The 26,230-nt window shown below is 37.7% G+C and overlaps 1 protein-coding gene across 5 annotated transcripts; it reads left to right on the forward strand.

Moving 5' to 3' along the window:
• Positions 1-1,104: 1,104 nt before the first annotated feature.
• On the forward strand, positions 1,105-26,160 carry LOC131672966 (steroid hormone receptor ERR2-like). Of its 5 annotated transcripts, none has more exons than XM_058950552.1 (9): positions 1,105-1,354; positions 17,113-17,259; positions 17,743-17,853; positions 18,264-18,393; positions 18,879-19,100; positions 19,536-19,571; positions 19,956-20,096; positions 20,344-20,546; positions 20,815-26,157. In XM_058950552.1, exons 1-9 carry the CDS (start codon positions 1,316-1,318, stop codon positions 21,151-21,153), a joined length of 1,368 nt encoding a protein of 455 aa, XP_058806535.1. In that variant the 5' UTR covers positions 1,105-1,315; the 3' UTR covers positions 21,154-26,157. The 5 variants fall into 5 exon arrangements, with proteins under 5 accessions (XP_058806535.1, XP_058806539.1, XP_058806537.1 ...); XM_058950553.1 differs by having other exon boundaries at positions 1,106-1,354; positions 18,894-19,100; positions 20,815-26,155; XM_058950556.1 differs by lacking the exon at positions 17,113-17,259 and having other exon boundaries at positions 20,815-26,160.
• Positions 26,161-26,230: the final 70 nt, after the last annotated feature.

Below are 26,230 nucleotides of genomic sequence, written 5' to 3' on the forward strand. Positions count from 1 at the left end.
ATCTAAAATAGTTGCACTCGTATTACATATATCGTATGGTATATGGTTGTCGATATGCAATACTGCGTGTGTGTATTTTTCAAACGCTCTCAAGAACTTTTGATCTTATCAGAAAACTGATTAATCTGTGACTTTTCCGAGTTTTCCTCATGTGAAGCTGGGGGATAAATACGTGTCTAGAGTGAACGGCGCACGACACAAACATGTAACTGACAGTGAGATATACATAATACAAGCATCGAGTTACAAAACTCGGGCCGCCGCGGTATCGTCGAGCCGGCTCCTATCTCTGATTTCGCACGCGCCGTAATGTGCGCCGCACGAGTGTTTTCGAAATTATATGCACTAAAAAAATCTGTCGCGCGAATTAGACGACTGCTTCATATAGGCCGCTCTCTCAATTTTCATTTGTCGCTTTTTTGCTACGAACTTTTACGTTGTTCCCAGCACTCACAGCCATGATCGGTTATTTAATTGTTCGCGTTGCTTCATACGGTATGATTATGGTCTGCCGTTCGATCACGTGACCACGCGTTTCGCACATCATACATCTCTGATCCTCTCCGCTTGCGCTGAAAAGCACACGGAAAAGCACTGGTAATGATTGTCGCGTTTGTACGCGAGCGCGCACACGACCACCGATCGCAACAAAACTTTGGCGTGAGAAAAAGTCGCGAAGGTGCAATATTTATTAGGCAAAACTTGAACGAGATTACGCTATAGGGTGCCCTGTCAACTCTGATTGCATAAGCGTCGCAAGCTGTTACAAACTCCGTTACAAGATTATCCCGCGCGTAGCACGAGAGGAATCCCTACATGCCCCGTCTGCAAGTACAGTTCATCAAGATACAGTTCCGCCGAAAGAAAGCAACGACGACAAGCAAAAAGGCAAACCCATACGCTTACGCATATATAAATATACACATGTGCGTGCCTTGCAGACGAGACATCCTACCCTGCGATCTATATTATAGGAGTATCGTACGGCAGCGTCTACAGGCCGCGAGAGTGTGCGTTCGTTCCCTCCCTCTGCCTGGCGGCGGCGCTTCGGGCTTCGGCTTCGATGCGGCGCGGCGAGTCGAGACAAGAGCACGCTGACGTTACGACACGGATACAGTCGCGCTCGGGCCGCGGTGCCGTCGACATCGTTTGACGCGCGGTTCCTTCGTCGATTCTCTGCTCGTGTTGGGTTTCCCATGGGACTTGCTGCAGCCGCCGTGCTGCCGCCGCTAGATGCGTGTGTCATGCACGTGCGCGAGTGAGCGGTCTTCGCCGAACCCGGTCACTTTTGGAGGAGGATTTTTTCGCTGCTGTGATGTACGACACGACCATGGACGCGTGGATGTATGACGTGGTATGTGTCTGTGTGTTCTATGTGTGTATGCATATACGTATATTCTGTGCGCATCTGTCTCTTTCACTGTGTGGCTGGCCATTTGCGAACATGTATCGTTCGCGCGCGGGCAAGGTCGCCTTCCTTGCTCGACCGAATTCCTCGCACTTTTATTATTTTCTCCTTTTATCGTGTCTCCTATGCGATGCGATTGCCAGTTTTTCTTATTTACTTTTGCTCATTACCGGCTTTGTTATCGTATGGCGGGGGTGGTTCATAATATGGCAATATCATGGGCATGACAAAGGGAATCCGTTCCTGTTGCGGTGCGGCGTTTTCATCTCGAGCACACGGATTCCGCATTCGAGATAAATGGGGGTTAACTAAGTGATTATATTGTTAGAGTTTACTGTGCCTGAATATTATTTCTTTTTGTTATACCTACTATCGTAAACAACTAGTTTCTCAAAATACTCATTACAAAAACAAATTACACAATATACACAATATATTTTGTATTTACATTAATTTTTGTCGATACAATGTTGAATGTATATCAAGATTATTTTCCTCGAGTACTCTCATTTGAACATTTTCAACGTTTCAAGCGTTTACTGTAACAATAAGCGATACATATTTTTATGTTATTTATGCCGTAATTTTGATAATTAAATACAATGCCTATTTTACTCCAACATCTAATCGGTATTATATAATCCATATCACTAAGTGACTTCTTTCGAAAGAAAATATACGTTTGAAAATATTAGGAGAGTTTTGTAAGTGATGAATAAACATAGATGTGTTGGTGATGCCAAAAATAATGTACTTTTCATTTCAAAAGCCGACTTTATTCGTTGAGATATTGTTTCTCTTTACTAAATAGTTTCATGCATATATAACTCTCGAGAAAATTACATTAGTCTATGAAATTTATATTGCCTTTTAATATTAATAAATTAACAAAGATTCAATTTTTATTCGATTTTATTAAAAATTTTATTTATATTTTAAATTTTTATTTGCACATGGACTTCAGTCGTTCGTCAAACTCGTGATTTTTTAATTTGATATACACTTAAAAAATAATTTTTTGTACTGCTAGGTTAGTGTATGATATAATATTAATACGATTCATAGGTGTGTAGTGGATTTTAAATAGTTTTACTCGTGAGTTTTATGTTCGCTGTACGCTTGAGATTATTATGAAAGAATTAAAAATAGGAATGACATTTTAAAGGTATTGTATATTGTCCCAGATTTTCAAAGTTTATAAAGTTAATATTTTTCATAAGATATTTAGACGCTTAATCTACGAAAATAACAGCGATAACTCTGGTTAATACAACTGATAATTTTTTTTTTTCAATTTCGCTCTTATCGATCGGTCCAATCGTTTTACATAATTTCTTACTTGCATAAGTGAGCTCTGAATAATTAGTTTTTTTTTTCTCATAGAATATAATCAATATGAAAAATCGAAAAATTATAGCGAACGTATAAATAAAATTTATCGAAACATTGACACAGCGTAATAAGCAATAAAATCGACGGAAAACTTCATGGGTTGACATAACTGACCCTAAATGAGAAACTTATCTTTTATGTATATATTAACTTCTCGCACAAATTTTACCATGATCATTTTCATAAATTTTGGTTTCGTATTTTTAATGCGTGCATCAATAAGAATAATATGGCTGTTCTTTTAGTCATTGTATTCGCTATGCACATTAAAAATAGTTCATCGCATTCCACATAGATACAAATTTTATTGTTTTATATATGTATGCATTCGAAGAGTATTGAGTGTTCTAGCAGGGTACTGATTGCCATACGACCGAGAAAAAATTGTTTGTTTTGATGAGCATAAGCGCAACTCGTGTGTGGATGTATGAGTTTTATTTATCCCAAGAGACAACGTCCTGCGAGTTTCTTGCCCAGTACCCCCTCATTTTTCGTAAAATTTGTATACACATTGCACCAAGCTTTGTTAACTATTTCTCGGAAGAATTTCAAAATAATGCGCGGTTTCTAACAAATAAAAACTGAGGCAATACATATTTTTTCTGTAATCTCGAAATTCTTACCTACATTTTTCTTATTTTATACTTATTTACATTGAGACTTCTGACATCAGAGTCTGTAGGCATTTTAGACAATAACGGTGTTACATCCTCATAATTTGACCTTATTGTATAAACAACTAAGAACGTATTTCACGTAAAAAATGGAAACGAAAAAAGTGTCTTACCAATCGTTACACAATCGATGCATGTTTATATAATCGTGCTGAAAAATTAACGACATATTTATGCAGCGTGGTATTAAAAAGAAATTATAAAATTAAAAAATCATCATTAGTATGGCGAAATAGAGCGTGAATTTGGCGCATAGCTTTCATTTGCCTTAGTCTGCACATATATGTTTTCGAGGCGTGGTGCGCTGCATGCGTTTCGTCTCTCTCTCCTCTCTCTCTATCTCTCTCGTTTTTTCGCGAGTGCAGGCGCGCTCTTCCGCCGAACCATAACCGATCCCATTTTAAAAATAGGCCCCGTGTCGCAGCTTTCTTGCTCCTTCGTGAACATGCGTGTGCGTGTGATGGGTATACGCGTTCAAACCCGTAGAGACCTTGAAATGTGTACACATGCAAGTGCTGTTCTCTCTACATAATGCTGTTTCTATTGGAAGCCAAGAAGGTTTCATATAAGCGCATGCGAGAGATTGCATCCGTAGATGTATTTTCTTTTGTGACTTGTTCAAGTGCTCGAATCGATGCAGTTTCTATACTTTTCCTCGTTGTTGTTGCACTTTTTCAAAAATTATTATGAAACAATTAAACTGAAATCAGATAAGGAGGAACTCGACGGTCTGCAAATAGCCTTCATTCGTTGACATAAAAAGAAAGCTTTCGCGAGCACGCTGCACGCGTGTACTTTTAGGCTAACGTTTGCTCGCTGCATATATTTGTTTCGCGCGCTCTGCGTTTTCGTGACTTGCTCAGACGCGTGCAACATTTGGCGCGAGCGGCGTGGTGTTCTTGAACTCTGTTGACTGCTTCCTGGCCGGCACGCAGGCGTCATCGCTGATAAGGCGGATTCAAGGCCAAAAGCGCGCAAGCGAACAAGACGATTTTTGCAATCGCACGAGAGATGCGTACACGCGAAGAATATTAATCACGCGAGAAAACGATGCTTTTGTTGTGCATTCTCTTGGTATTTTGTAAACAGAATGGTGTTATGCATGCGGTATTAATTTGATTAAAATGGACCCGACAAAATTATATCTTTTGATCAAGGAAATACAAAAAATAAAAAAAAATTATATATAAATGACGATAAGTGTTAATTATAATGTACAGAATCATTGGTGCGGATTTCTCATGTTAATAATACAAGTATCAGTTTTTGTGTCTAAAAATACAGCTTTCTGCCGTTTAAATAAATGAACACTTTTCAATCTTGTAAATTTTATCTTTCTAATACATGACAGAAATAGAATAATTCTAGGATTTTAAATATTTTATAACGATTAATATTTATATTTAATATTCAATATTCATTTGGTATCCACTAGCTAAAACAATCAAGTGTCGATCAATGATTTTGCAAAAATATGCAAATTAAAAAAAATATAATTTATTAGAATTAGTATAAGGAATATTATTTTCGATAATATTTAAACACCATGAAACTTACGTTTTTAAACATAATTTCATGTTTTTTGAAACTATTTACTCTTTACGTGAACTTTCAAGTATCAACTTCAGAGTCTACACATTTTTACATACTATTTTTCCTCTAATTCGTTTTGGAAATGCATTGATATATATTAATTATTAATGTTTGAAAATAATTGATATTATTAAAAAAAATGCATCTTCTATATGCAACTAAGTGTTTCAAAACATTGAAATTCAAATTTTTGCGCCTTTTCATGCGTGAACCAATCTCAATGTGTATTGTTGGCGGCTCATTATTTTTTTACAATAGATAGAAAAAAATGATAGGCGGATAGGATTGATAAAATAATTACGTATAATCAATTTTCACGTATACAGGTACACAAAATACTTGTGCAATGTTTTTTTCTAAAAGAAATATCTGGCGAATGTTTGATTTTTATTTTTCAGAGGAAATTTACTTTGAAAGTATATAAGAGGCCTTTGTACGTGCGTACACGTCAGCTATACATCTGTATAATGCTTTCGGTTCAGTGCATAATGCATGCACAAATGCGAACGTCAATTAATTTCATATTCATGTGATATTTAAGGTAATTCACTTTTACACTTTCGAAAAACAAAATGTCAAAATTTTCCCACTACTATCTGGAGAATTTAAATATCAAATCATCTTATTAATTCACTTATAAGACGTGTTTGCAATATATTCCCCAGCGCTTTAACGATGAGGTGTGAAAAGCATAATGCCTTCCTCAATTTATCGCACCGCGCTCCTCAAATTTTACAAACAATGTAATTGGCACTTGCATTCATTTGTATATATAATTGCGGCATTTCATTGTCACAATGATTCTTGTTTACAAAAAATTTTCCGTATACTACCTGATTTTTTTCAGTGGGTAGTATTGTTAGCATTGATTGCTGTTTATAACGTATGAGCAGTTTCTAAATTTACTTATATAGGTCGTTTAAATCGTATAAAATGCATTCAGGATGGGTTGAAAGTTACGTTTATTTTATACGTTACAAAATTGGTAAAGTTTGTTTTACCGATCAATGTGCAAAGGTGCACGAGCTTTTATTTTATCTAGCGTTGAAATTTATTGTCTGCCTTTTGAGCCTACGAAATACAGGTTTCGCAGAGTCAAGCAAAGCTGTGCAATATATTTTTAACTATTCTTATATACTCAAACAGTTATGAAATATCTTTGGTTTTTATACCTTTAAACAAACTCCTTATTTGATTCACACGAGTCACAATATTCATTAAAAATAAAGTGTAATAAATTTCCTATATATCAAAAAAAAAAGGTTAATGAAAAATTGCTGAACCCTCAATATTCTAATACGCTTTCTTTCTTAATAATCTGGTCAGCATGCCCTTTATCGATAAGTATATAAAGATAGATGAACGTAGACCGCATAAAGTAGCCCGATGCATAAGATCGACCGTAAAGTTAAAGCCTTCAATTTTCATTAGCTTCCACATGGACATTTCTCTTTCAATAGAATTTTTTTGTAATTGTGACAACTGCGATTGTAGACTTTGCGATCATCAACTTTTCACACTCAATTTTTGTATTTTTTGTATAATGTTGTTGTCGAACGTCAATCAGTGATTCTTCCAACAATACTTTCGACAAAACTGTGGTGTTTTCAAAGAAAGTATATTGATATTCCGTAAGCAAAACGTATGTAATACATGTGACGGTACGCCATTTAGTGAGTGACAAAAACAACAAAAATATCGCGAAAGAAGTGTGCAGGTATACATGAGCGTATCATTATTAGGAGGTAAATTAGGAGGCCCGTCCCATTTCTACACAGTCAGTCGGGATGACGTCAGACGCGCCGAGAGGCAGCACGACCTTAAACTTGACTGAGTTCGCGATTGCGCTCACTCTCCCACTATCTTCATTTTGTGCGTGTATATTATTCGTTCATTCACTTGGATTTTAACAAACGCAACAACGTACCGGCAAATAAAGTATAATGAAGGCCCATATCTTTCTTCGCTCTCTCCTCCGTCTCTGCGGCTTCACCTTCACCTTCGCCTTGGATTTTTTCGCGCTTCTTATTCTGCACTTGAGCGCGACAATTGACAGATAAGAGAAATGCGATGACACGCGCAAATAGAAAGCCGCATGAGCGTTTTATTGTCCGAATTACATTTTCCAAGTTCCAAACCTTATATTCAATTTTCCCGTAACAGTCACTTTCAGAGAGACGTTTCCGAGGCAATATCTTTAGCATTGCACGCGACAATTTCATTTCACGTGGATAAAAGTTGTTACATTTATGCATGGGGTCGCTTTAAATATTTACGCTAAATTCATTGCATTTCCTTCGATGCTATACACGCGCGTGTACACGTAACTGTGGCCATGAAAATGTTGCACACAAAAACAATATCGAATCAATTACTTTGATGTTTATCAGTGCATGCTGATTAATTGATTAGTTTAATCTCTTGCCTACGAGTCTAGAGTTTGCAAAAGAGCAGAAGAGTAAGTCATATTTTTGGGAACGATATCGCAAATCGGTTGTTGACATAATGCCGCGCTATAAAAGCTCCAAATATAATTCAATGCAATTTCGTTTCGATAAAAATCACGCCAGGCAATTTAGATCCAATCTGTTGTATGTTTAAACGATTGCATACCCACAGTCGTGAATATTTGTTAATCCAAAAAAGTTTTATTTGAATTCTTTAATGATACGGATATTTCGTGCAATTTTGATTTATAATTATTGCGATAGTGGCAGATACGAATACGTTGATAAACGAGCAATTAGAAACGAAAGTGTTACCGAATGTGCAAATGAGTTTACGAACTAAAATCAAATGTCCATTTATCTTGATGCGTTTATTGCATAATTTTGTGTTAAAGGAAACTCGTATAATCGACTTTAAACCTCTGAAAGCTGCTAGATAGACAGCTGATAGATAGCTTCTCTTAATTTTAGTTCTCACCGCATGCTAGAAACAGGAGAGAAAATGCCAGAAGCTCGCGACTGTCGCTTTCCGTCTGACCGATGCTCGACTATGCAAAAGTAAGATTGAGCTTTCGTGCGATGTAAATGTACTTGTCCGTTTAACTTCGTTGTACGCATGCGATTGTAATTTCAATAGCTATGAAATTAACAGAGTTTTAACCGCTGTCGTGACAAAGGACCGCACTGCATATATAATTTTCCAAGTGAGCCGCCGACAGTCGAGCGACTATCTGGATTCGGCGTGTTTTTAACGATTTCTTTCGGTCGTTCACGAGGATAAAAGCTTGCCTGCACCGCGACCGAGTTCTCTTGCAATGCAGCAAATGTGTTTTTGATGCGCCGTATCGTCATATATTTTTCTCTTATCACGAGTTTGTGCTTATTGCATGAGTCTGCCAAGGCGAAGATTGGGCGGCGGTTTTTGGCCGCTTATCGTTCATTCGCTTTCATCCGCCAAATGTCACTCCCCGAATGAGCGTTCGATGCGCAATTAGACGCATACTTTGTTATTTATTATTTTAGCCGGTATGTAAATGCTGATAAAATGCATTTCTACCTTTGCATAACGGAGAAAAGTCAAGTGGCAACCTACCGTGGATTTGCATTTGCGCGGTTGATTAATCCGGAGGACGATGTCGTTAACGCGTAAACTGACGAAAAAATTGGTGGCTGTAGGAAATTCTGCTAACAACAGATTTCCAACAGATTGTAAGAGTCCCGCTGCCGAAAATTAATACTTCGAACGGTGCGTTATTGCAGATTTGTTATCTCACCCGTGCGATGACGTTACGTGCATGTACGTATGTGTCGCGAACTGTATATAGCGCGATCAGATAACGAAAAGTCAGAAGCCGAAAATATTTTCTCTATCCCTGTGCGCGAAGGAAGATTCCGTTGTGTTTTCCAAGCGAGGCACAAGAAAAGCCGTTGACCTTGACCGTGATTCAAACGCCGGGGCTATCGATTCTTTTTCGTCTTTCCCTTCCCTTTCGTTCGCTTATGTCGTGCGCGTTCCACTAGGCGGCTCGCAAAATGTGACCTCGACAACGACGCCTCGGTTTCCCGCTCTAGACTTCTACTCTGTTTTTTTCCTCTCTCACAATTTCATGGAGGTTTCTTTTTGCCAGTGACCTTGATTTTTTTAGTAGATTTTTTCACGGGGTGCTTGAGTTTACGGCGATGCAGTTGGGGTTTTCTGAACTCTTGGTCACAGTTTCGGTTATGCGGATTTCTGTCTATTTTAAGGTACAATGTTTTTTGACAGTGTGCCAAGTAGATCCGAACGTACATTCTAAACATTGTTTGTTAGCTTCGTGCGCGCGAGTGGATCCTATCAATTTGTATTCTGCTTGATATTTTTAGATAAAATCGCTTCAATTTTTGATTTGTGCAAGAAAAAAGAAAATACATCGCATTAGAAAGCTTTGCGAGGTTTCATTTTTATAGCTACTGCAGTTTTGAGCACCGTCACGAAATTGATAACTCATGAATAATCGGTTCACGATAAAGCATCAAGCACAGTTTTCGTGTCGTCAACAGCACTCAATCATTATACGAAGTGTGATCGTGCAGGTCGATACAGCATACGTCGCGGGACAAACGAGAGCTCGAGCTTGCACACGCTGCAAGCTGAGAGCTCGCGCGGCGGCGCCAATCACAAATCGAAACGTGGCCGAGACCTTGCATCGCTCGTGCGGCAGCGGCCGCGTGCGTCGTTCGTAACCCTGACCCTGCTGCTGCTGTTGCTGTCGCTACCGCCGCTGCTTGCTGCTGCTGCTGTTGCTGCTGCTGCCGCTGCTGTGCTTGCTGCTGCTGCTGCTGCTGCTGCTGCTGCTGCTCTGTGTGTGATTTGCTTCGCGCGTCGACTTATATACTTGGCATATCGATTTCATTCGTACGCGTGCATAATGCTATCGCTTCTTTTTTCCTCGCATTGTCGCGTAATCGTTCTCCACGTCTTTCACTCGCGGAACTCGCGTCTACCGTTGCGAGCGATGTAATTCAGATATCCTCGGATCCAACCAGAAAAAAAAGCTTCTTTTTCTACGGACCTGCAAGTCGATTCTTGTTATTTGTTATTGTTATACCTTGGTGCAATAGAGCTTTGATCCGCTTAAGAAGAAACTGACCTGGAATCTGAATTTCACTTCGCGGAGGTTGAAATCGTACGCACTCGGGTTAGGTAGTCAACCCACAGAGACGAACTCGGTATGTGCAACAAAAGGCTAGACGGATCGATGTTGGCGGATTCGGGTAGCAGGGATATAGGGCTGGTCAGGGTCATGCCGACGGGCAAGAAGCAAACAAAAAATATATCGAGCCTCGTGAAAATTCCCTCTCTCGGATCAACCTAATATAACGCGAGCCAGATTGAATTATTCATGTTCCACTCGCTGCCTCGTGAAAAACGACTCGCCGAATACAAATCCAACGAGCCTGCTTCTTCTTTTTAGCTTAGTTTTCGCGTTCTTCTCATTGTTAGCTACTTTGCTTTGCTTTTTTCTTCTGAATGGCGAATGCGCTTGATAAATGAAGCGATGGAATTGCTGATGTGCACTTGTACCAACCACGAGAGATAGTCATCATTTATATTTTTCCTTCATTCCCCTCGTACGATTTCATGCTCTTTTTGTGACAAATTGATAAATTTTAACAAGTTTATTTATAGAGCAGTGCCCGACAAACTCCATATATCGAACTTTTTGTTTTAGAAAAGACACGTAGTCGGCTCGCGCACAGTTTAATCGTTAAAATCTTGCCTGGTCGAGGCTGCTTTCGTTCGTCACGCAAGCAGCGCCTAATGTGCCATCAGTAAAATTATTGCTGTATTATTTATCGGTACCTTGAACTTCCATGCTTGTGTTCGCGAAATAAGCCGACAGCGATCGATGTGTTCGCTTATTAAAAGCCTCACGCACGTATATCAAACATATTTCTTATCTCTTATCGAGAAAAGCTTCGTACGCGAATCAGTTACTTTAATCAAAAAACGATAGGAATAAATAATGCGCTTGCATTGATTACACTTGCATTCTTCGTATCGCAGGAAAAAATCCAATAAACGTTATTGGGTTATCCTCTTTGTATTAAAAAAATAAAAATTTAAAAATGAAAAACAACGAAAAAATAACACGAGAGATAAGCATCGAGATGATGGGTCAAGATTTTTTGGAGTCTCATACACGTCAACTGGTTTAATGTCGTGTCCCCGCATAAGAGCCGTTGGAGCTGCACTCTGTGGCTTTTTCATGCTTACGTAATCGACCTGTTTGAAAACGAGCACTGCTGCACAACTGCGCTCGCTTTCGCGCGCCACACCGCCACGGCCTTGAAACGTTTGATACCGCACAAGCGGGGCGCCTTCGCCAAATTATATCCTTGCGATTGTTTATAAGCCGCGAGCTGCATTCTCTTTTTCTTGTTCTGCGGGATATTTCCTCGTAACATTGTGCGTCGATACGTCATCGCGCACCATGTTTTCGTCGTTCCCGATGGTTATTTTTCGCCGCGGCGTCGGCGACTCGACTAAGTAGCGCGTGTGCATAATCTGGAGAGTAAACCTCATTCCGAAATGATGACACCAAACGAGTTTTTGATTGATATTGTCCGCGTTCTATGTGCTACGATTTCTTTAATGGATTGTTATTCGTGGAGCTTGTTTTAATGACACTATATTTCAAGTATCTAATACACTTTGACGAGAATTTACAGCTGCTCGGTAATGAGGTGATTTAAATAATGCATAAATCCATCTTTCTTTTTTTGTTCCATTCGAAATTTCATATCCCATTGTACATCTCGGTACATGGATTATCCTTGTTTCCAATTGCATTGCACAAGGAGTGTTTTAATAATATCCAATGTCCCAATATCTCAAGCTCTATTTTCTATTCGTAGAACAATTTCAGAAGAGCTACATTTGCGAGTATGTGGCAATAACAAGTGCAATGTATCAAGTTTGAAAGCTTGCGAAGGAAAAAAAATATCGAAGGTTGCCAAAGCTAAAGAATGCTGCTCTCCCTCTTGCTGTTTCCGGCTCTTATCGACAAAATCAAAAAAGTAAAACGTCCGCATTCGAATTTAACTGCCCCGGGGAGAGCGAGATACAAAATTTCGAACGCGATATTCAAAGTGAAGCCGTTGCAGCAGCGGCAGCAGAGGCGAACAGGACTCCCAATTATCGCGTGTTTAAATTAGAAGCTCGTGCACGAGTGGGGCCTGTGTGTGTAGTGTGTGTAGCTGGCTCAGCCTGACAGGTTGACGGGCGGATATTTCTGTTAAGGTTTCGCGTAGGGTTCGCAACGTTCGTAAGTAAAAAAAAAAGTTTTCGCCCGAGACGTTATACGTATATATTCGTATATCGTTTGGAGGGATCGTTGTTGCGGTTTGTTTTGCCAAAGAGCAGCAGGCAGCTCTTTATGTGTCTGATCTTACATAGCATGCTCGGATTGCAGCAAAAGTCGGCTAGACTTTTCTAAATAAAGTCACGCAAATCGATTGCGCTTTTAATTGCAGTTTTCAACAATGGAGCTTGGTAGAATGTAGTTGGCCGTGTGCAGTGTTTTGTCCTCCCCCCTAGCAGCTTATAAGTTCGTAATAACTTAGTAATTAGTACGCTCTCTCGTGAGTGTGCGCCCGATAATTCGCGTAATGGGCAATCAGGCGACTCTACATGCCTCGTTCATATATAACGAAGACGAGCTACGCAAATAATTACTACACAAAAAGACATATGATCGATATGTAACGATCGTATTTTCTATAAAAAAAAACCACATCAACGATCAGCTGAGCGATCATCGTAATTATTGTTACATCAGCAGGATACATCATAATATTGTGTACTCAGCTGACGGAAAGAAAAAAGCTCATTTGGCAAAACCAGTACATTACATAATCGCGATCTGCGTTGTGCGACCCATAGTGTCGTCGCTCGTATTGTTCTGTGTGTGCGTGCGCGTGTGTGTATGTGATTTTTTTCGTCATTGTTCTTCTGTCGAGGCGTTGTTAATCATCTGTTCGCGAGGAAAATCGATGCCCAACAGCAGCGTCGACAGTGGCAATATAGTGAGAAGAGTAGCCGCACGCGCGCACTGCCGCCGCCGCCGCCGCCGCCGCCGCCGCCGCCGCCGTCGATTATACTCGAGGAATTGCCGGGATGAGAGAGATGATTATTACGGTAACAGCTTGTCGTCGCCGCGCGTGTGCGCGCGTGGACTACTCTGACGTACGTGTGTGTGTATGTCGCGCGATCATGATTTTATACTTGCTGCTAGCATAAAGCATTGGCATCGTTTGTAGCTTTTGCAAGTTGTACAACGATGATGATGACGATGGGAAAAAATAACGATTGCCATTTTAGCTGTAAGAATTAATATTTCACTCGAAGTATAAAGTTCGTTTAAATAATTTATTGTTTGTGCGCGTAGATTATAGCTCGACCTTATTGATTAAAAAACTGTTTAAAATACCTGTCCTAACATTTTCTAAGATTGTTGCAAATTCATTGGCTTCTCTCATTTCGAGAAAGTGTTTTATTTTCAATTAAGTTACCTTGCACAAGGTAAAGCAATTATGTACCGTACAAAGTAAAATTTACAAATTAGTAGTTCGAAACTTGTACTTCAAGGGCTAACCTCGAAGTTAGAAAGTTTTCGAGATAATCGTGAAAAATTGCTTATCATTAAAGTTTGCAGAAGCAAGTGTCGAGCGATCTAACTCGCGAAACAATGTGTCCATCGCTTTTTAACATTGGAACTAAGAACGTTTCAGAAAATGCGCAATCGAACGTTTCAGAAAATGCGCAAAGGATTAAAGGAGAAAAGGCAAAGCCGCGAAAATTCATAATTTGATCCCCACACGGGCGCGTGCGAATTTTGCTGGCACATCGAGCGAAAGTGAACGTGGAAAGACAGCACGCACGCATTCTCCAGCGATCGTCGTCGTTGTCGTCGTTGTCGTCGTTGTCGTCGTTGTCGTCGTTGTCGTCGTTGTCGTCGTTGTCGTCGTTGTTGTCGTTGTTGTCGTTATCGTCGTTGTCGTCGTTGTCGTCGTTGTCGTCGTTGTCGTCGTTGTCGTCGTCGTTGCCGTCGTTGCCGTCGTTGCCGTCGTTGCCGTCGTTGCCGTCGTTGCCGTCGTTGCCGTCGTTGCCGTCGTTGCCGTCGTTGCCGTCGTTGCTGTCGTTGCTGTCGTTGCTGTCGTTGCCGTCGTTGCCGTCGTTGCCGTCGTTGTCGTCGTTGTCGTCGTTGTCGTCGTTGTCGTCGTTGTCGTCGTTGTCGTCGTTGTCGTCGTTGTCGTCGTTGTCGTCGTTGTCGTCGTTGTCGTCGTTGTCGTCGTTGTCGTCGTTGTCGTCGTTGTCGTCGTTGTCGTCGTTGTCGTCGTTGTCGTCGTTGTCGTCGTCGTCGTCATGACGCGTCTCAAGGCCACGGCGCGTCTTTCGTCATCGGCCGTTTCCGCCGCTACTCGGGCGTCGTCTAAATTTGCGCGCGCGCTCAACTCGCTGCCGCGGCCTTCGCGCACGCACACGAACGCGGCTAGAAGTAAAGCTCTCTCTCTCTTTCTCTCTCTCTCTCTCTCTCTCTCTCTCTCTCTCTCTCTCGCGGGAAAGTCAAGTTCAAGGCCAATCGTGCCAGATAGAGAGGGGTTCCCTCTACTCGCGCGCGCAAGCGTATCAACGGGCCATACTACCCAGACTTCATATACACAGATACACATACGTGCGTCCACCCAGTAGATAAGGAGTGAGAGAGAGAGAGAGAGAGAGAGACAAGGACGTTGCTGGGCACTTACGCAATCCTTTTTACAGAATATATACCGTTACATTACATCGTCTTCTTGACTGTCCTAAGTGGCGTATTTGAACTTTTCATGCTATAACCGGTGTGTACTATTTTCTGATTATCGCGCGATTGTTATTTTTTTGACGTGATATTTTCGATTGTCTTGTTCGTTATTATTATTATTATTATCATCATTATTATCATTATTAATTAAAGCTTTTTTCTGAGAGTTTCTATAAATTGCTCATAAACTCGTAACGATTGAAAGCCAGTCAGTCGTGTATAATCACAAAAAAGCGACAATTTTTATGCTTTATCACATTGACAACCTTCACCCTCGCTATAAAAAATCTTGTCATTTATAGTCTATTAAGAAAAGCACAATTGCTTTCTTCTGATTTTTCTATGTAGCAAACTGCGAAATAGTTATAATTACTTCCATCTCCTGTGTTCCACTCTCTTCGTCGATGAGAAAAGCAACCACGCGCATCTCTCCCACTCTGATTTTCATCACGGGATATACATGTTATTCGACTTTATTATACACAGTATAAAAACATGATTTTATCGTTTTATTTAATATTTTTTTAGCGAACAGATCGGCATCGCTTTGCGTTGGCGCGAAGCTATTATCCTACGTACGTCTTCGGTTATCTGCTTTTAAAAGGATTTTTTTCTCTGAGAGCGAAAAGAATCTTGAATTGTGTTTAAAAAAAAAAAGAACGTAAAATAAGTCAAGTCCTTTGACACTCCCTCTTTTTTTTCGCACCAAGAGAGAGGGTTACTGTTCAGTCATAGAATTTTAAATTAGAAACTTAGGTAGGTTGCTCGTGTATTTTCTGCGAACCGTTTGAACATCGATGAAATCTTTCATTAATAAACATTGTTTATGTAAAGCTTGCTGACGTCGTCGTGGATGCAGAATATTACGAGAATGAAGCTTTTACATATCGCTACTGTCCAATACACATGTATTAAGTCTGTAATTGTTCTAGATAACTACTGCGATTGTATCAATGCTTTTTTCAACGCAACGTTGAAGTAATTGACGAGAGCACCACTAACAACAGTTGAACTTTGGAGTATTGATTAGAAAGTTGATCGAGATTTTCTCCTCAGCATGAAATTAGCATAATCGATTGCCGTGGTGTCCGAGGTGCGCACGATGTCGTAATAGTTGGACGTTTGCAAGTTGCGCGACGAGAGAGCTTGCGAGCAGCAGCACACAAAGTACTTTAAGCGAAAAGTCAAAGATAAAACAGATTCGAGACTAAGGCGACCTCGATTGCAAGCGCGTATAGCGACTTTAACAGGCCGCACTGTTAAGTTTACCAATTACTTTACCGTAATTCAAATTGCCCTCTGAACCAAATAGCAGCGTTCCACTCTAATATTATTGCAATTGATGTAATCGGGCCAAGCGCTACTCTTTGCTTGCTGCACTCGCTCCGCGTGTGTACGCGCGTCAAAGCGAGCTTTTCTTTCTTATCAGATTGATGCTTTGCTTTTGAGGGAGAAGAATTATTTTTGCGGCGCCAGCAAGAGCTTTGCGATCGATTTACAAAGTAGTATTTAATAAGTGAAATCGAACATAGTTCCAAACACTCGGAGCAATTCGAGTGTCTCGTACTGAAATAATTGCACGGTGATTCATGCTCTATGTGCTTGTAATTCTTTAGTGCCAATCAACTGCTCTCGGCGCACGAACACAAAAGTAAAACAACAGGGAAAGAGAGCGCTGGAAAAAGTACAGCCTGTCGCGCGAATTCCATTGAGAAAGCTGTAGACTTTGTCTTACGACAGCAAAAAGAGCGAAGATAAAAGCTGCAAATAAGGTGTGTTCGCGAGTCTGAAAGTAATTCAAGGCTGTCGCTGAGGAAATGTGTGTGTGGTGTCGAGAGGGAAAAGAAAATAAAGAAACGCATCGCTCGTCGCTTCTATTCTGGAACAGCAGCGCGCATCTCGCGCCATACCGCGCGAATTTACGCGGATTCCTGGAGCGAAGCTGTCTAAAAATGTTTTCGCATCGGTCGGGCTTAAAAATAGTGGTTGCGAGCGCGCCAAGCAGAAAAAAGTGCAATCTACGAGTCGCGAGAGCAGTGCGCGTATTCAGTAACTTCAAAAGCCCCGGAAAAAAATTCGCACCCCATCCTCCGACCGTCTGTTTACTCTTTGTCGCTCGTGCTAATTCAAACGGATAGTTCTTTTCAATCTCGTTGTCACGTCTGACGCATTTTTCAGGGAGGGGGCGCTACTTGCTGAAAATAGTTCGAGGCATTATAACAGCGCTAATCGGAACAATGAATCTTTGCCTGCAGGTCTGTATGATGTCTGGTAACGCCTCTGAAAGTATGATTGGAAACAGCAGGAGCGTTCCTAACATCAAGCAGGAGATCGAGAATCCGACGACTCCAAATCAGAATTATCAAGTCTGTTCGCCGACCACCACATTGCAGCAGCAAGAGGTACATGCGCTTCAATTATTCGTCATTCTCCTCTACACGCAGACCACATCAGATTATCAGCAATCCATCTCGCGTTGTAGCTAGCTTTTATTGACATTATCGGGGAAAGGCGATACATCGATTTTTCTGACGTTATTCGCTAAAAAAATTACGATCTCGGTGTTCTCAAGTATTTCATCGATGGCATTCCGTTGCATAATTTAGCATTGAATAACTGATAAAATCGATAAACGTTATACATGCACGTACGCACGCACGTATGCACACACCACACACACATACACACCAATATAGGTATACGTGAAGCTTGCGCTAATGTACCGCGCCATATGATCCATAATCTCCATTTTTTTCTTGTGCCTTATACACTTCATATAATTTATAATAATTGATGGAGGTAGATCGGTACTAGAGTTGAATATTGAAATATCGTAGGAGATAATTGAAAATATCCAATTGAAGCTTCTGATCTGAACTTTGCAGTCGCTGTGCACCAAGATGGATATGCCGGATTACGGAGGTAGCGGAGGTAGTCCTGGCAGTCCGGAGATGCATCATTGTTCCTCGACGACACAGCCACTCGGCACCCCAGAGGTATAATACTCGCAACTTAACTTTGTGCGTGTGTACCTGTATGCGTCTCTGCAATTGTCACGTATCTTTACTTATATGTGCCCCGCACTGCACCGAACAATACGCGTTTTCGACTAATTATTCAGTGAGTTTGTCTAAGGGCTTCATTAACTCAGTTCATAGCTGTAGGCATACGGAGTTCCTAAAAAAATTCATGCGTGTGCAGTAGACTTTGACGAGTGGTCGCAAAAATTACGTTCTATGTTGGTCATTTGTGACTCATCTTCGCGAACCTTTTAACATTTTATCGGGATCCATTGTTATTTGAGATGGCAAACGATAGAAATTAAAACGCAGCGATGCGGATATTTTTTTCATTTCATTTACTTTTTATGCAAATGCAACAATTGAAGGCAGCACAATACTTACAGGACGGTGTCAAAGAGGAGGACATGATGCCTAGGAGGCTATGTCTTGTTTGCGGAGACGTTGCCAGTGGATTTCACTATGGTGTTGCTTCTTGCGAGGCTTGCAAAGCTTTTTTCAAAAGAACGATACAAGGTAAGAATGGCATAGTCTCCTTGAGAATCGCATTTTATGTCAAACAACTCAGCGCCGCTCCTCCAGATAGCACTGAACAAATTTGCCTATCTTGTATGAATTATCGACCAATATGATGGTAAATAACATAATTGAAAATCTGTCGATGCGTAAAACATAATCAAATTTTCCGTTATCATTTGCAGAAGTTTAGTGTTTGTCGGTGTATTTGTCGTATACGTAACTGGAATAACTATCGATGCATCAGAAGATTATCAGTAAATAAACGTAAACAATTTATATATACTTATGAATACATATGCACATATATAGCACTCTATATTTTGATTGCCATGATGATCAAACGGCTCTCGCGACTATATGCGTGAATGAAATCTAACAACAGCGTGTTTCAATGTTGATAACCAAGAGAGACAGGCAAATCATGTGTTTATGTGCTTGTCAGTCCTATCTGGCGAAGAACTTCGAATATAATGGTAAAGTAGCCAGTAACTTCACAGGCAACATCGAATACACCTGCCCGGCGAACGGTGAATGCGAGATCAACAAACGTCGTAGAAAGGCCTGCCAGGCTTGCAGGTTTCAAAAGTGCCTCAGGCAGGGTATGCTCAAGGAAGGTGTGCGGTTGGACCGTGTCAGAGGTGGTAGGCAAAAGTATCGAAGGAGTACCGATCCCTACGTCACGGGAAAAAACATTACGCTTGAAGGTAAAGTACATTTTCTTACTTGTGGCAACTTCTTTTTGGTTTTGAGTTTATTCAATTGCCAGTTCTGGCAATAAGATTTTCAGTATTTTATTACCTGAGCTTTTGTGATCAATCAAATCTGATTTATTTCCCCGAAACAACGTGTTTCTTATTCGTAGTTGTATTTTAATAAAAAGTAATTATTGATAGAAATAATTTCCACGTTTCCTATATTAATAAAATGCTATATTTATTGTCATTCTTGCTTACCGCTTGATTTTTGCTTTGCTTAATGAATGGCATTTGATAAATTATTGTCGGTTTTGTCGCGATTCATATGCTTCAATGCTTATTTGTATACCATATACGAAAGACGAAACTTAAATGCACGTATTTAAAAAAATATTAATCTGCCAACTGCGTGATTAACACATTCTTTGTTTTAATGTTTCATAGCTAATGTAGGGTCAGCAGGCTATTTGGATACAATCAGTAAGTGAGCTTATGTTCAATCATATCATTATTAACTCCATATATAAATAATGCTTCTTCGCTTTATTTAAATGAATATTATTTTCATTGATGCTAGTTGACGATAAATATTATGCGTTTTCATTACTTATTCAGTTCTATAAATACGCAAAATTACTGAGTTCCTAAAAATAGCTTTTTAAGAGTCATACATTAGACCACATTTTTATCGCTAACGTGATCGTCTCAGCAGATGTCATATAATGCGTAAAATAATATAAATACGATCGAACCAATGGAATTTCGTTTCACCTATAGCTTTGTGAGGCATGAATTTCGATGCATGCCTTCTTGGAGAATCGTATGCATTGATTGTATATTAATTATACTTAATTGTATTTTTAGATAATAAAATGGTAGAGGCACTAGTAGCTTGCGAACCCGACATGCTGCAGGTGTCCAACTTGTCGCATACTTTGGATACTGATCAGCGAGTCCTTGGCCAGCTGTCGGATCTTTACGATCGCGAACTCGTCGGAATTATAGGTAATTATCCTTTTTTCGGTTTTGGGAGACGCTAAAACTTCGTAAGATACTTCGTTTTATTTTTTGTTTGAAATTTCAAACAATTTCATTGCCTTTCGTCTTTTTTAACGAGGCACTTAAAATATTACGCTGTATAGGTAGAAAGCAATGCTTATGCGAGTGATCTACTGTTTTTTAATTGAGTACTTACAAAGCAGTACTTATGTTTAATAGCATATTTTATAATGTACTTTTGTTTGTTCCAAAGGTTGGGCAAAACAGATTCCAGGATTCAGTAGTTTGCCACTCAATGACCAAATGCGTCTCCTACAAAGCACGTGGGCTGAAATTTTGACTTTCGGTCTTGTCTGGAGAAGTATACCAAATTGCGGAAAGCTCAGGTTCGCACAGGATTTTGTGCTTGATGAAAGACTTGCGCGAGAGTGCCATTGCTTGGAACTGTACACACATGTGAGTGAAATATCTTTTCGTAATTAATTGTAATAATCTTACTTATTTCCAGACGTTTTTTTGTTATGAGGTATACAATTTATCTGATTTTCTTTGAAAATTTTTGAAAATGTTATTTCAAGTAGTAATGATATTTCAAAACTTATATGCATAATTCGTCGTTTTTAATGAGCGTTGACATTCAAACAAGTCAGATAAATATAGTACTACTAAACAGTATTAAAATATTTTTTTCAAAAATGAAATCGTGACTAACGATTGTTCACAGTGCATGCAGATCGTCGATAGACTGCAGCGATTAAGTCTGGCCCGTGAAGAATTTTACATGCTGAAGGCCCTCATTCTGAGCAACAGCGACGCAAAATTAGACGAGCCGCAAGCATTGCAACGTTTTCGCGACAGCATTCTTAGTTCACTCTCGGATTGCGTGAATGCAGTGCGTCCAGGTCAAACGTTGCGCACTACCCAAAACATGTTCCTAATGTTGCCGAGCCTCCGCCAGGCGGATGGCATTGTTCGCAAGTTCTGGTCCAGCGTTTATCGCACCGGTAAGGTGCCTATGAACAAGCTCTTCGTCGAAATGCTTGAAGCAGCAAGCTACCGATGAGCAGCTCACCTAATGCCTTGTTAAACCCATGTATAGTTGAAAACGCACGAGAGCGATTTTCTTTCTTTCTTTCAAGATTCAAGGTACGAGATGTTTAAAGTTCGTGCGCGTATATCTTTTGTTAGATCGAACAAAATTTTTCGTTTTATTCTCTCTCTCTCTCTCTCTCTCTCTCTCTCTCTCTCTCTTCTCTCTCTCTCTCTCATCTCTCTCTCTCTCTCTCTGTCATCTCTCTCTCATCTCTCTCTTTTTTGTTTGGATTAACAGTGTTTAAAAAAGATATCGTACTGAAAATGAGTGTGTGACATGGCGTTATGTAGTGCACATAAAGTGAGAGCTTGACCAGTATGATAGTTAAAATGAACTTGAGTGAGATATAAAACAAAGACGATATTGATAATATTGCTAGCAAGCCAGGTTTTGATGAATATTAAAAATTTTAAGGGTTAATACAATTTATGCTTTGGGTAAGAGACAAGTGAATGATATTTATAATATTCATCAATGTCCATATATCAGTCCAGATCTAGTGCAATTATGTTGTATAGAGCAGGAAGCAAAACCAATAACTGAATATGTTTCCTTTTATTTTTTCACCGTTACCCGTACATCGTACCAATAGAACCAAGCGTCCGTTATTCGTGCGTGCCACAATAAATAAATATAGGAAGACAAATTCATTCAGGAACTTTAAAATAAATAAAATACTTACATTATACCGAGATATAATGTGCAGTTTCACGGTGTCAGCGCTCTTATTGAGCGTCTACCATACAATATGACAAATATTAGCTTAGGCACTCTAACCATGTGAGTTTGTGTAATGAATATCTGAATTATAAGATCGGTCTCAAATATTCATTTTTAATTTATTGCATAATATTCTTAGTTAAAAATGAGTACGTAATACGGAAACAAAAAGTGTCGTTGAAACTTGTATATAAACGTTGTTTCAAAATTTTATACTTATAAATAGCGTGACTCATAACAACTAAAATTTCAATCTGTTTTCTATTTAATAGAATATTATACTTTTTGATTTTACAAAAATCATGTGCAAGTGTTTGGGACCATCTTTCAACTCAAAAGCAAATGTTTTATTTTCTTTTATCTATTAATATTAACAAATATTTTATTAATTATTTTTTTAATGCTAAAATTTTTCGCTCAAGTCAACGATAGCGATAAACACTTATATCGATCATAGTGCTTTATTGAATCCTACGTAATGGAACCGAACCAGATCTATCAATGCTTCGTATTGTGAGTTGATAGCAATATGCGCCTTGTATAAAGATAGTCATGTAACAGTGTTTGTAAGAGATTTGTGATATTAAAAATAAAAGTGTTAGTTAGTTGAACAGTTTATAGGTAGATATTCATAATTAAAATCATATGAAACTTAAAAAGTTTACAGTCATTAAAGTAACGGAAGTACATTATATGCAATACGTTTTTCATTACAAATAGCCTCTACCTTCAATCATTATTATTTGTTCATTGTGAATGAAATTCCACTCTTATTGGTAATTCATAATTAGCATTAAAAAATATTTGATTTTCTTTTTTCTTTAATTATCAATTTTATTCGATCTTCTAAATAAAAGAGTGATGTAACAAAATACAGAGTGCCTAAGCATAACTTAAAAAATACTAAAAAATAGTTTGTTAATTAACATAACCAGAACCAAATTAAAAAATGCGCAAGTGTGCTAGTTTGTAAAAGACTACAAAACAGATTCTTATACTCGATGTAATCATGTTGACGTGTTTTCGAAGTCAAAATTGTATTTTTTTTAATTTAAAAATAACCGTTTTATAATTGCGTGTTTGATAATGGGCATTCAAAGTCACCACTATCAAACACACGAATTTTGTTTTACTTAAAAATTTATATTCAAAAGAAACTAATTTTAACAGTCAAAAATGTTCTTTTATTTTTATCATAGTTTGTTTTGCGGAATTCATGAACAGTAAAAGAAACTGTAAAGCTTATGATGTAAATATACATCTTAACCAATTAACTTTTGATGATTATTAATGTAAGATGTTTGAATCAAGTGAAATGGCTGTATAGTCACGGCGAATATCTATGCGTATTCATCCTACGTTATTTTGAATGAAGTTTTATATTCAATTTCTTCGGTTTACGGCGTGTTTACGTTAACAGTAGATATTTTTAAGTAAATATTTTTCTCGCTTTAACTCTTATATAGGATGATTGATATTGTCTTTTATAGTACACAGCTTGCTAAAATAAAGTCAAGCTGCAAAAGAACTTTAATAAATCGTGGGTAGGATCACAAAAAAATAAATTTAGTTACAGTCTAACAGAATAAACGCATTTTTGTTATAATTTTTTCATGAAATTTCGTAGGAATTAATCAAATTACTATTACATTTGCTAAATGTTTGAGTAAAATGATGATTAGGTCTTCATGATAATTACGTTTTTTCTTTGTACATTAGCTATTATACTTCCTTTTTTGGAAGCTACTAAAGAGCTTCTCTATTGAACTGTGATATATACGTTACGTAAAAAATGTACACAGCGCAATTCTACTTGTTACGACAGAATAATAATAGCGACACATTTTACAGGATTCTTCTATAATTAGCTTCTCATGTAATATCAGTGTCAAACGCACGGTCGAACGAATTTTTATTTAAAGCTAAATCAAAAATTACGAAAAAAAGGTTTCAGTATTTTTTATTTTTCACAAGAGTTTGAAGCTGTCAATCATCTTAAACCGACCACTTTAATTAATTATGAATGTGCCATCCGTCTATTAAGTAAAATATTATGCAAACATTTTTTAGTTCTTAAGATTGTAATGTGATAATTATTTATCGATACTTTTACTAGAAAAGTTCAATACAGCTTCGAATATTACAAAATTATATTTTTTATTTAGACGATTTCCTTTTCATTGATTCAAATGATATTGATGCACAGAATTATAAAATAAAATTTCAGTACTGTATTATAAAGAAAATTATGGCATGAAGCACAAAAAATACTAATGTAAAAAATATAAATAAATACCTCGGACTATTTTTCAATGGTCGAAAGATTAAAATAATGTTTACCTATTTCTCAAGTCTTTTAATATCTGTGGATAAATAATATTAGTCGTCTTTTTATAGTAGCAATTGAAAAGATATACCAAAAAATTATTTTATTTGCAAATAAACCTTTGGTGAATTTTATATTTTTATTGTTTAAGAATTTAAATTATTTGGTTGTAATTATTGCGAGTATTTTATAAAAAAAATATTTGTTAAAGCTCTGTAATTAAAAAAACTTCACATAATTAAGTAGATAATCATTATAACAACACAAGCTTGAATAATTATCATTTATGCGTTGACAAGTAGTATAATATGAGATAGATTTCATTTATTCTTAAACTATTGCCATTTAGTTACTCTTACGTTCTGTTTTCCTAACTATTTAAAAAAAAGAGCACAGATTCGCCGTGGCATTAGATTTTTTAGTCTGAGAATTGGATACAAAAGTAACTTTGAAATGCGATTAAATAATATTGCAAAAATATATAAATTATAATTATGTATTAAAGCATAAATTCGAATAATGTTTATAAGATTATAGACGTAAAATAGGTGTATATTAAGATTAAGAGAGCTTTACTACGGAGTTATGGTTATTACTTATTGAGTGTGCGAATTTCCGGATATTTGATTGATTATGATTTAAAAACTGTTTGTCAACATATGAATGTCCGTTCAAAATACAATAACGGATTCTGTTTAAATAAAATGATAAAGCAGGAATTAAAAAATTAATATACACTTACTGCTTACATATATTAATCTTATTAATTCCCATAATTTGACTTGCTATTTAAAGTTATTTAAATGTATTTATCAATGATTTCTAATTGTATTGAATAACCATGTAATTAGACAGATGAAACATTTTTTTCAATCTGTACTGCGGTCTTTACAAGTCATGTTAAATCAACTGAATATGCAAACTGTTGAAAATTTCAATGAAATTTAAATTTATCAATATAATTAACAAAATCTGTGGGAAACGTTCTTGTTAACAGATTATCATGCAAAATTTTTATTTAATTTTATATTAATGCATATGACTATCTTTTCGGGAACATTTCCAAAACTTCAGTGCAATTCTGTTTTGTGTTTGTAAATACCCTAATTCAAATGTATATACAAACAGTATGGAAATAATGCATCAGATTTCTTCTTTGGAATCTCGTTTATTTTGCATCAAATATGTACAGTAGGCTCCAGTTTTGAGATTTTAAAATCGTAAGTGGGTCGGTGTTTACATTGCGGGGGTTAGCGTATTTTTTGTATAAAAAAAGATTGATTTTTTTTTACTTTTGAACAGTTGTCGTAGAAAAAATTCGACTTTATTACTAATAATATTGTTCAAAATGAAGATTTCTGATATTTTTATAGTTTCAAAACGTTATTTATGTAAAAAATGAATGCGATACCCGCTGATGTAAACGAATGCCAAAGGATTAGGCAATGATTTCCTCATGGAACTATAAATATGTATGTAGTTACTTTGTAATTATAATCTATCAATTTTATATATAATTTTGATATAAATATAAAAAAGTTAAATAACTGTATGTATAAAATGTAAACATATACAGAATATGTATACAACCACACACACACCGCGCGCGCAATATGATATATAAGAAAGTCAAAAAATTTAGTTGTACGTCATAACAAGCGAAACATCACTACTATTGTGTAAATTAATTAAGCTTGCGCACCTAAAAAAAGATTTCTTACACGCGCGATTATATTTATCTGAATGGATGGTTGTCACAGATAAAGAATATTGTATTTATGAGGCAGCACTATTTGCGGAACTATACCAATAAACAGAATTTGATGGAATAAATACTGTTCGTTAAAGTTTAATCTACATCCTGATATTCTCTTTAAAACTTATTCGTAATACATATAATTTGTTTTCACAGGATTCGAGAAAATCGCGCGATATTAGTATAGCCCAAAAATAATGTATGAATCGAATGCAGCTAAGTACAGAGACAGAACTGCTTGCTCA

The sequence above is a fragment of the Phymastichus coffea genome, unplaced genomic scaffold (genome assembly GCF_024137745.1).
Source record: "Phymastichus coffea isolate CEN01 unplaced genomic scaffold, Cenicafe_Pcof_1.1 PCOF00163, whole genome shotgun sequence".
In the NCBI taxonomy this organism is placed as follows: Eukaryota; Metazoa; Arthropoda; class Insecta; order Hymenoptera; family Eulophidae; genus Phymastichus; species Phymastichus coffea.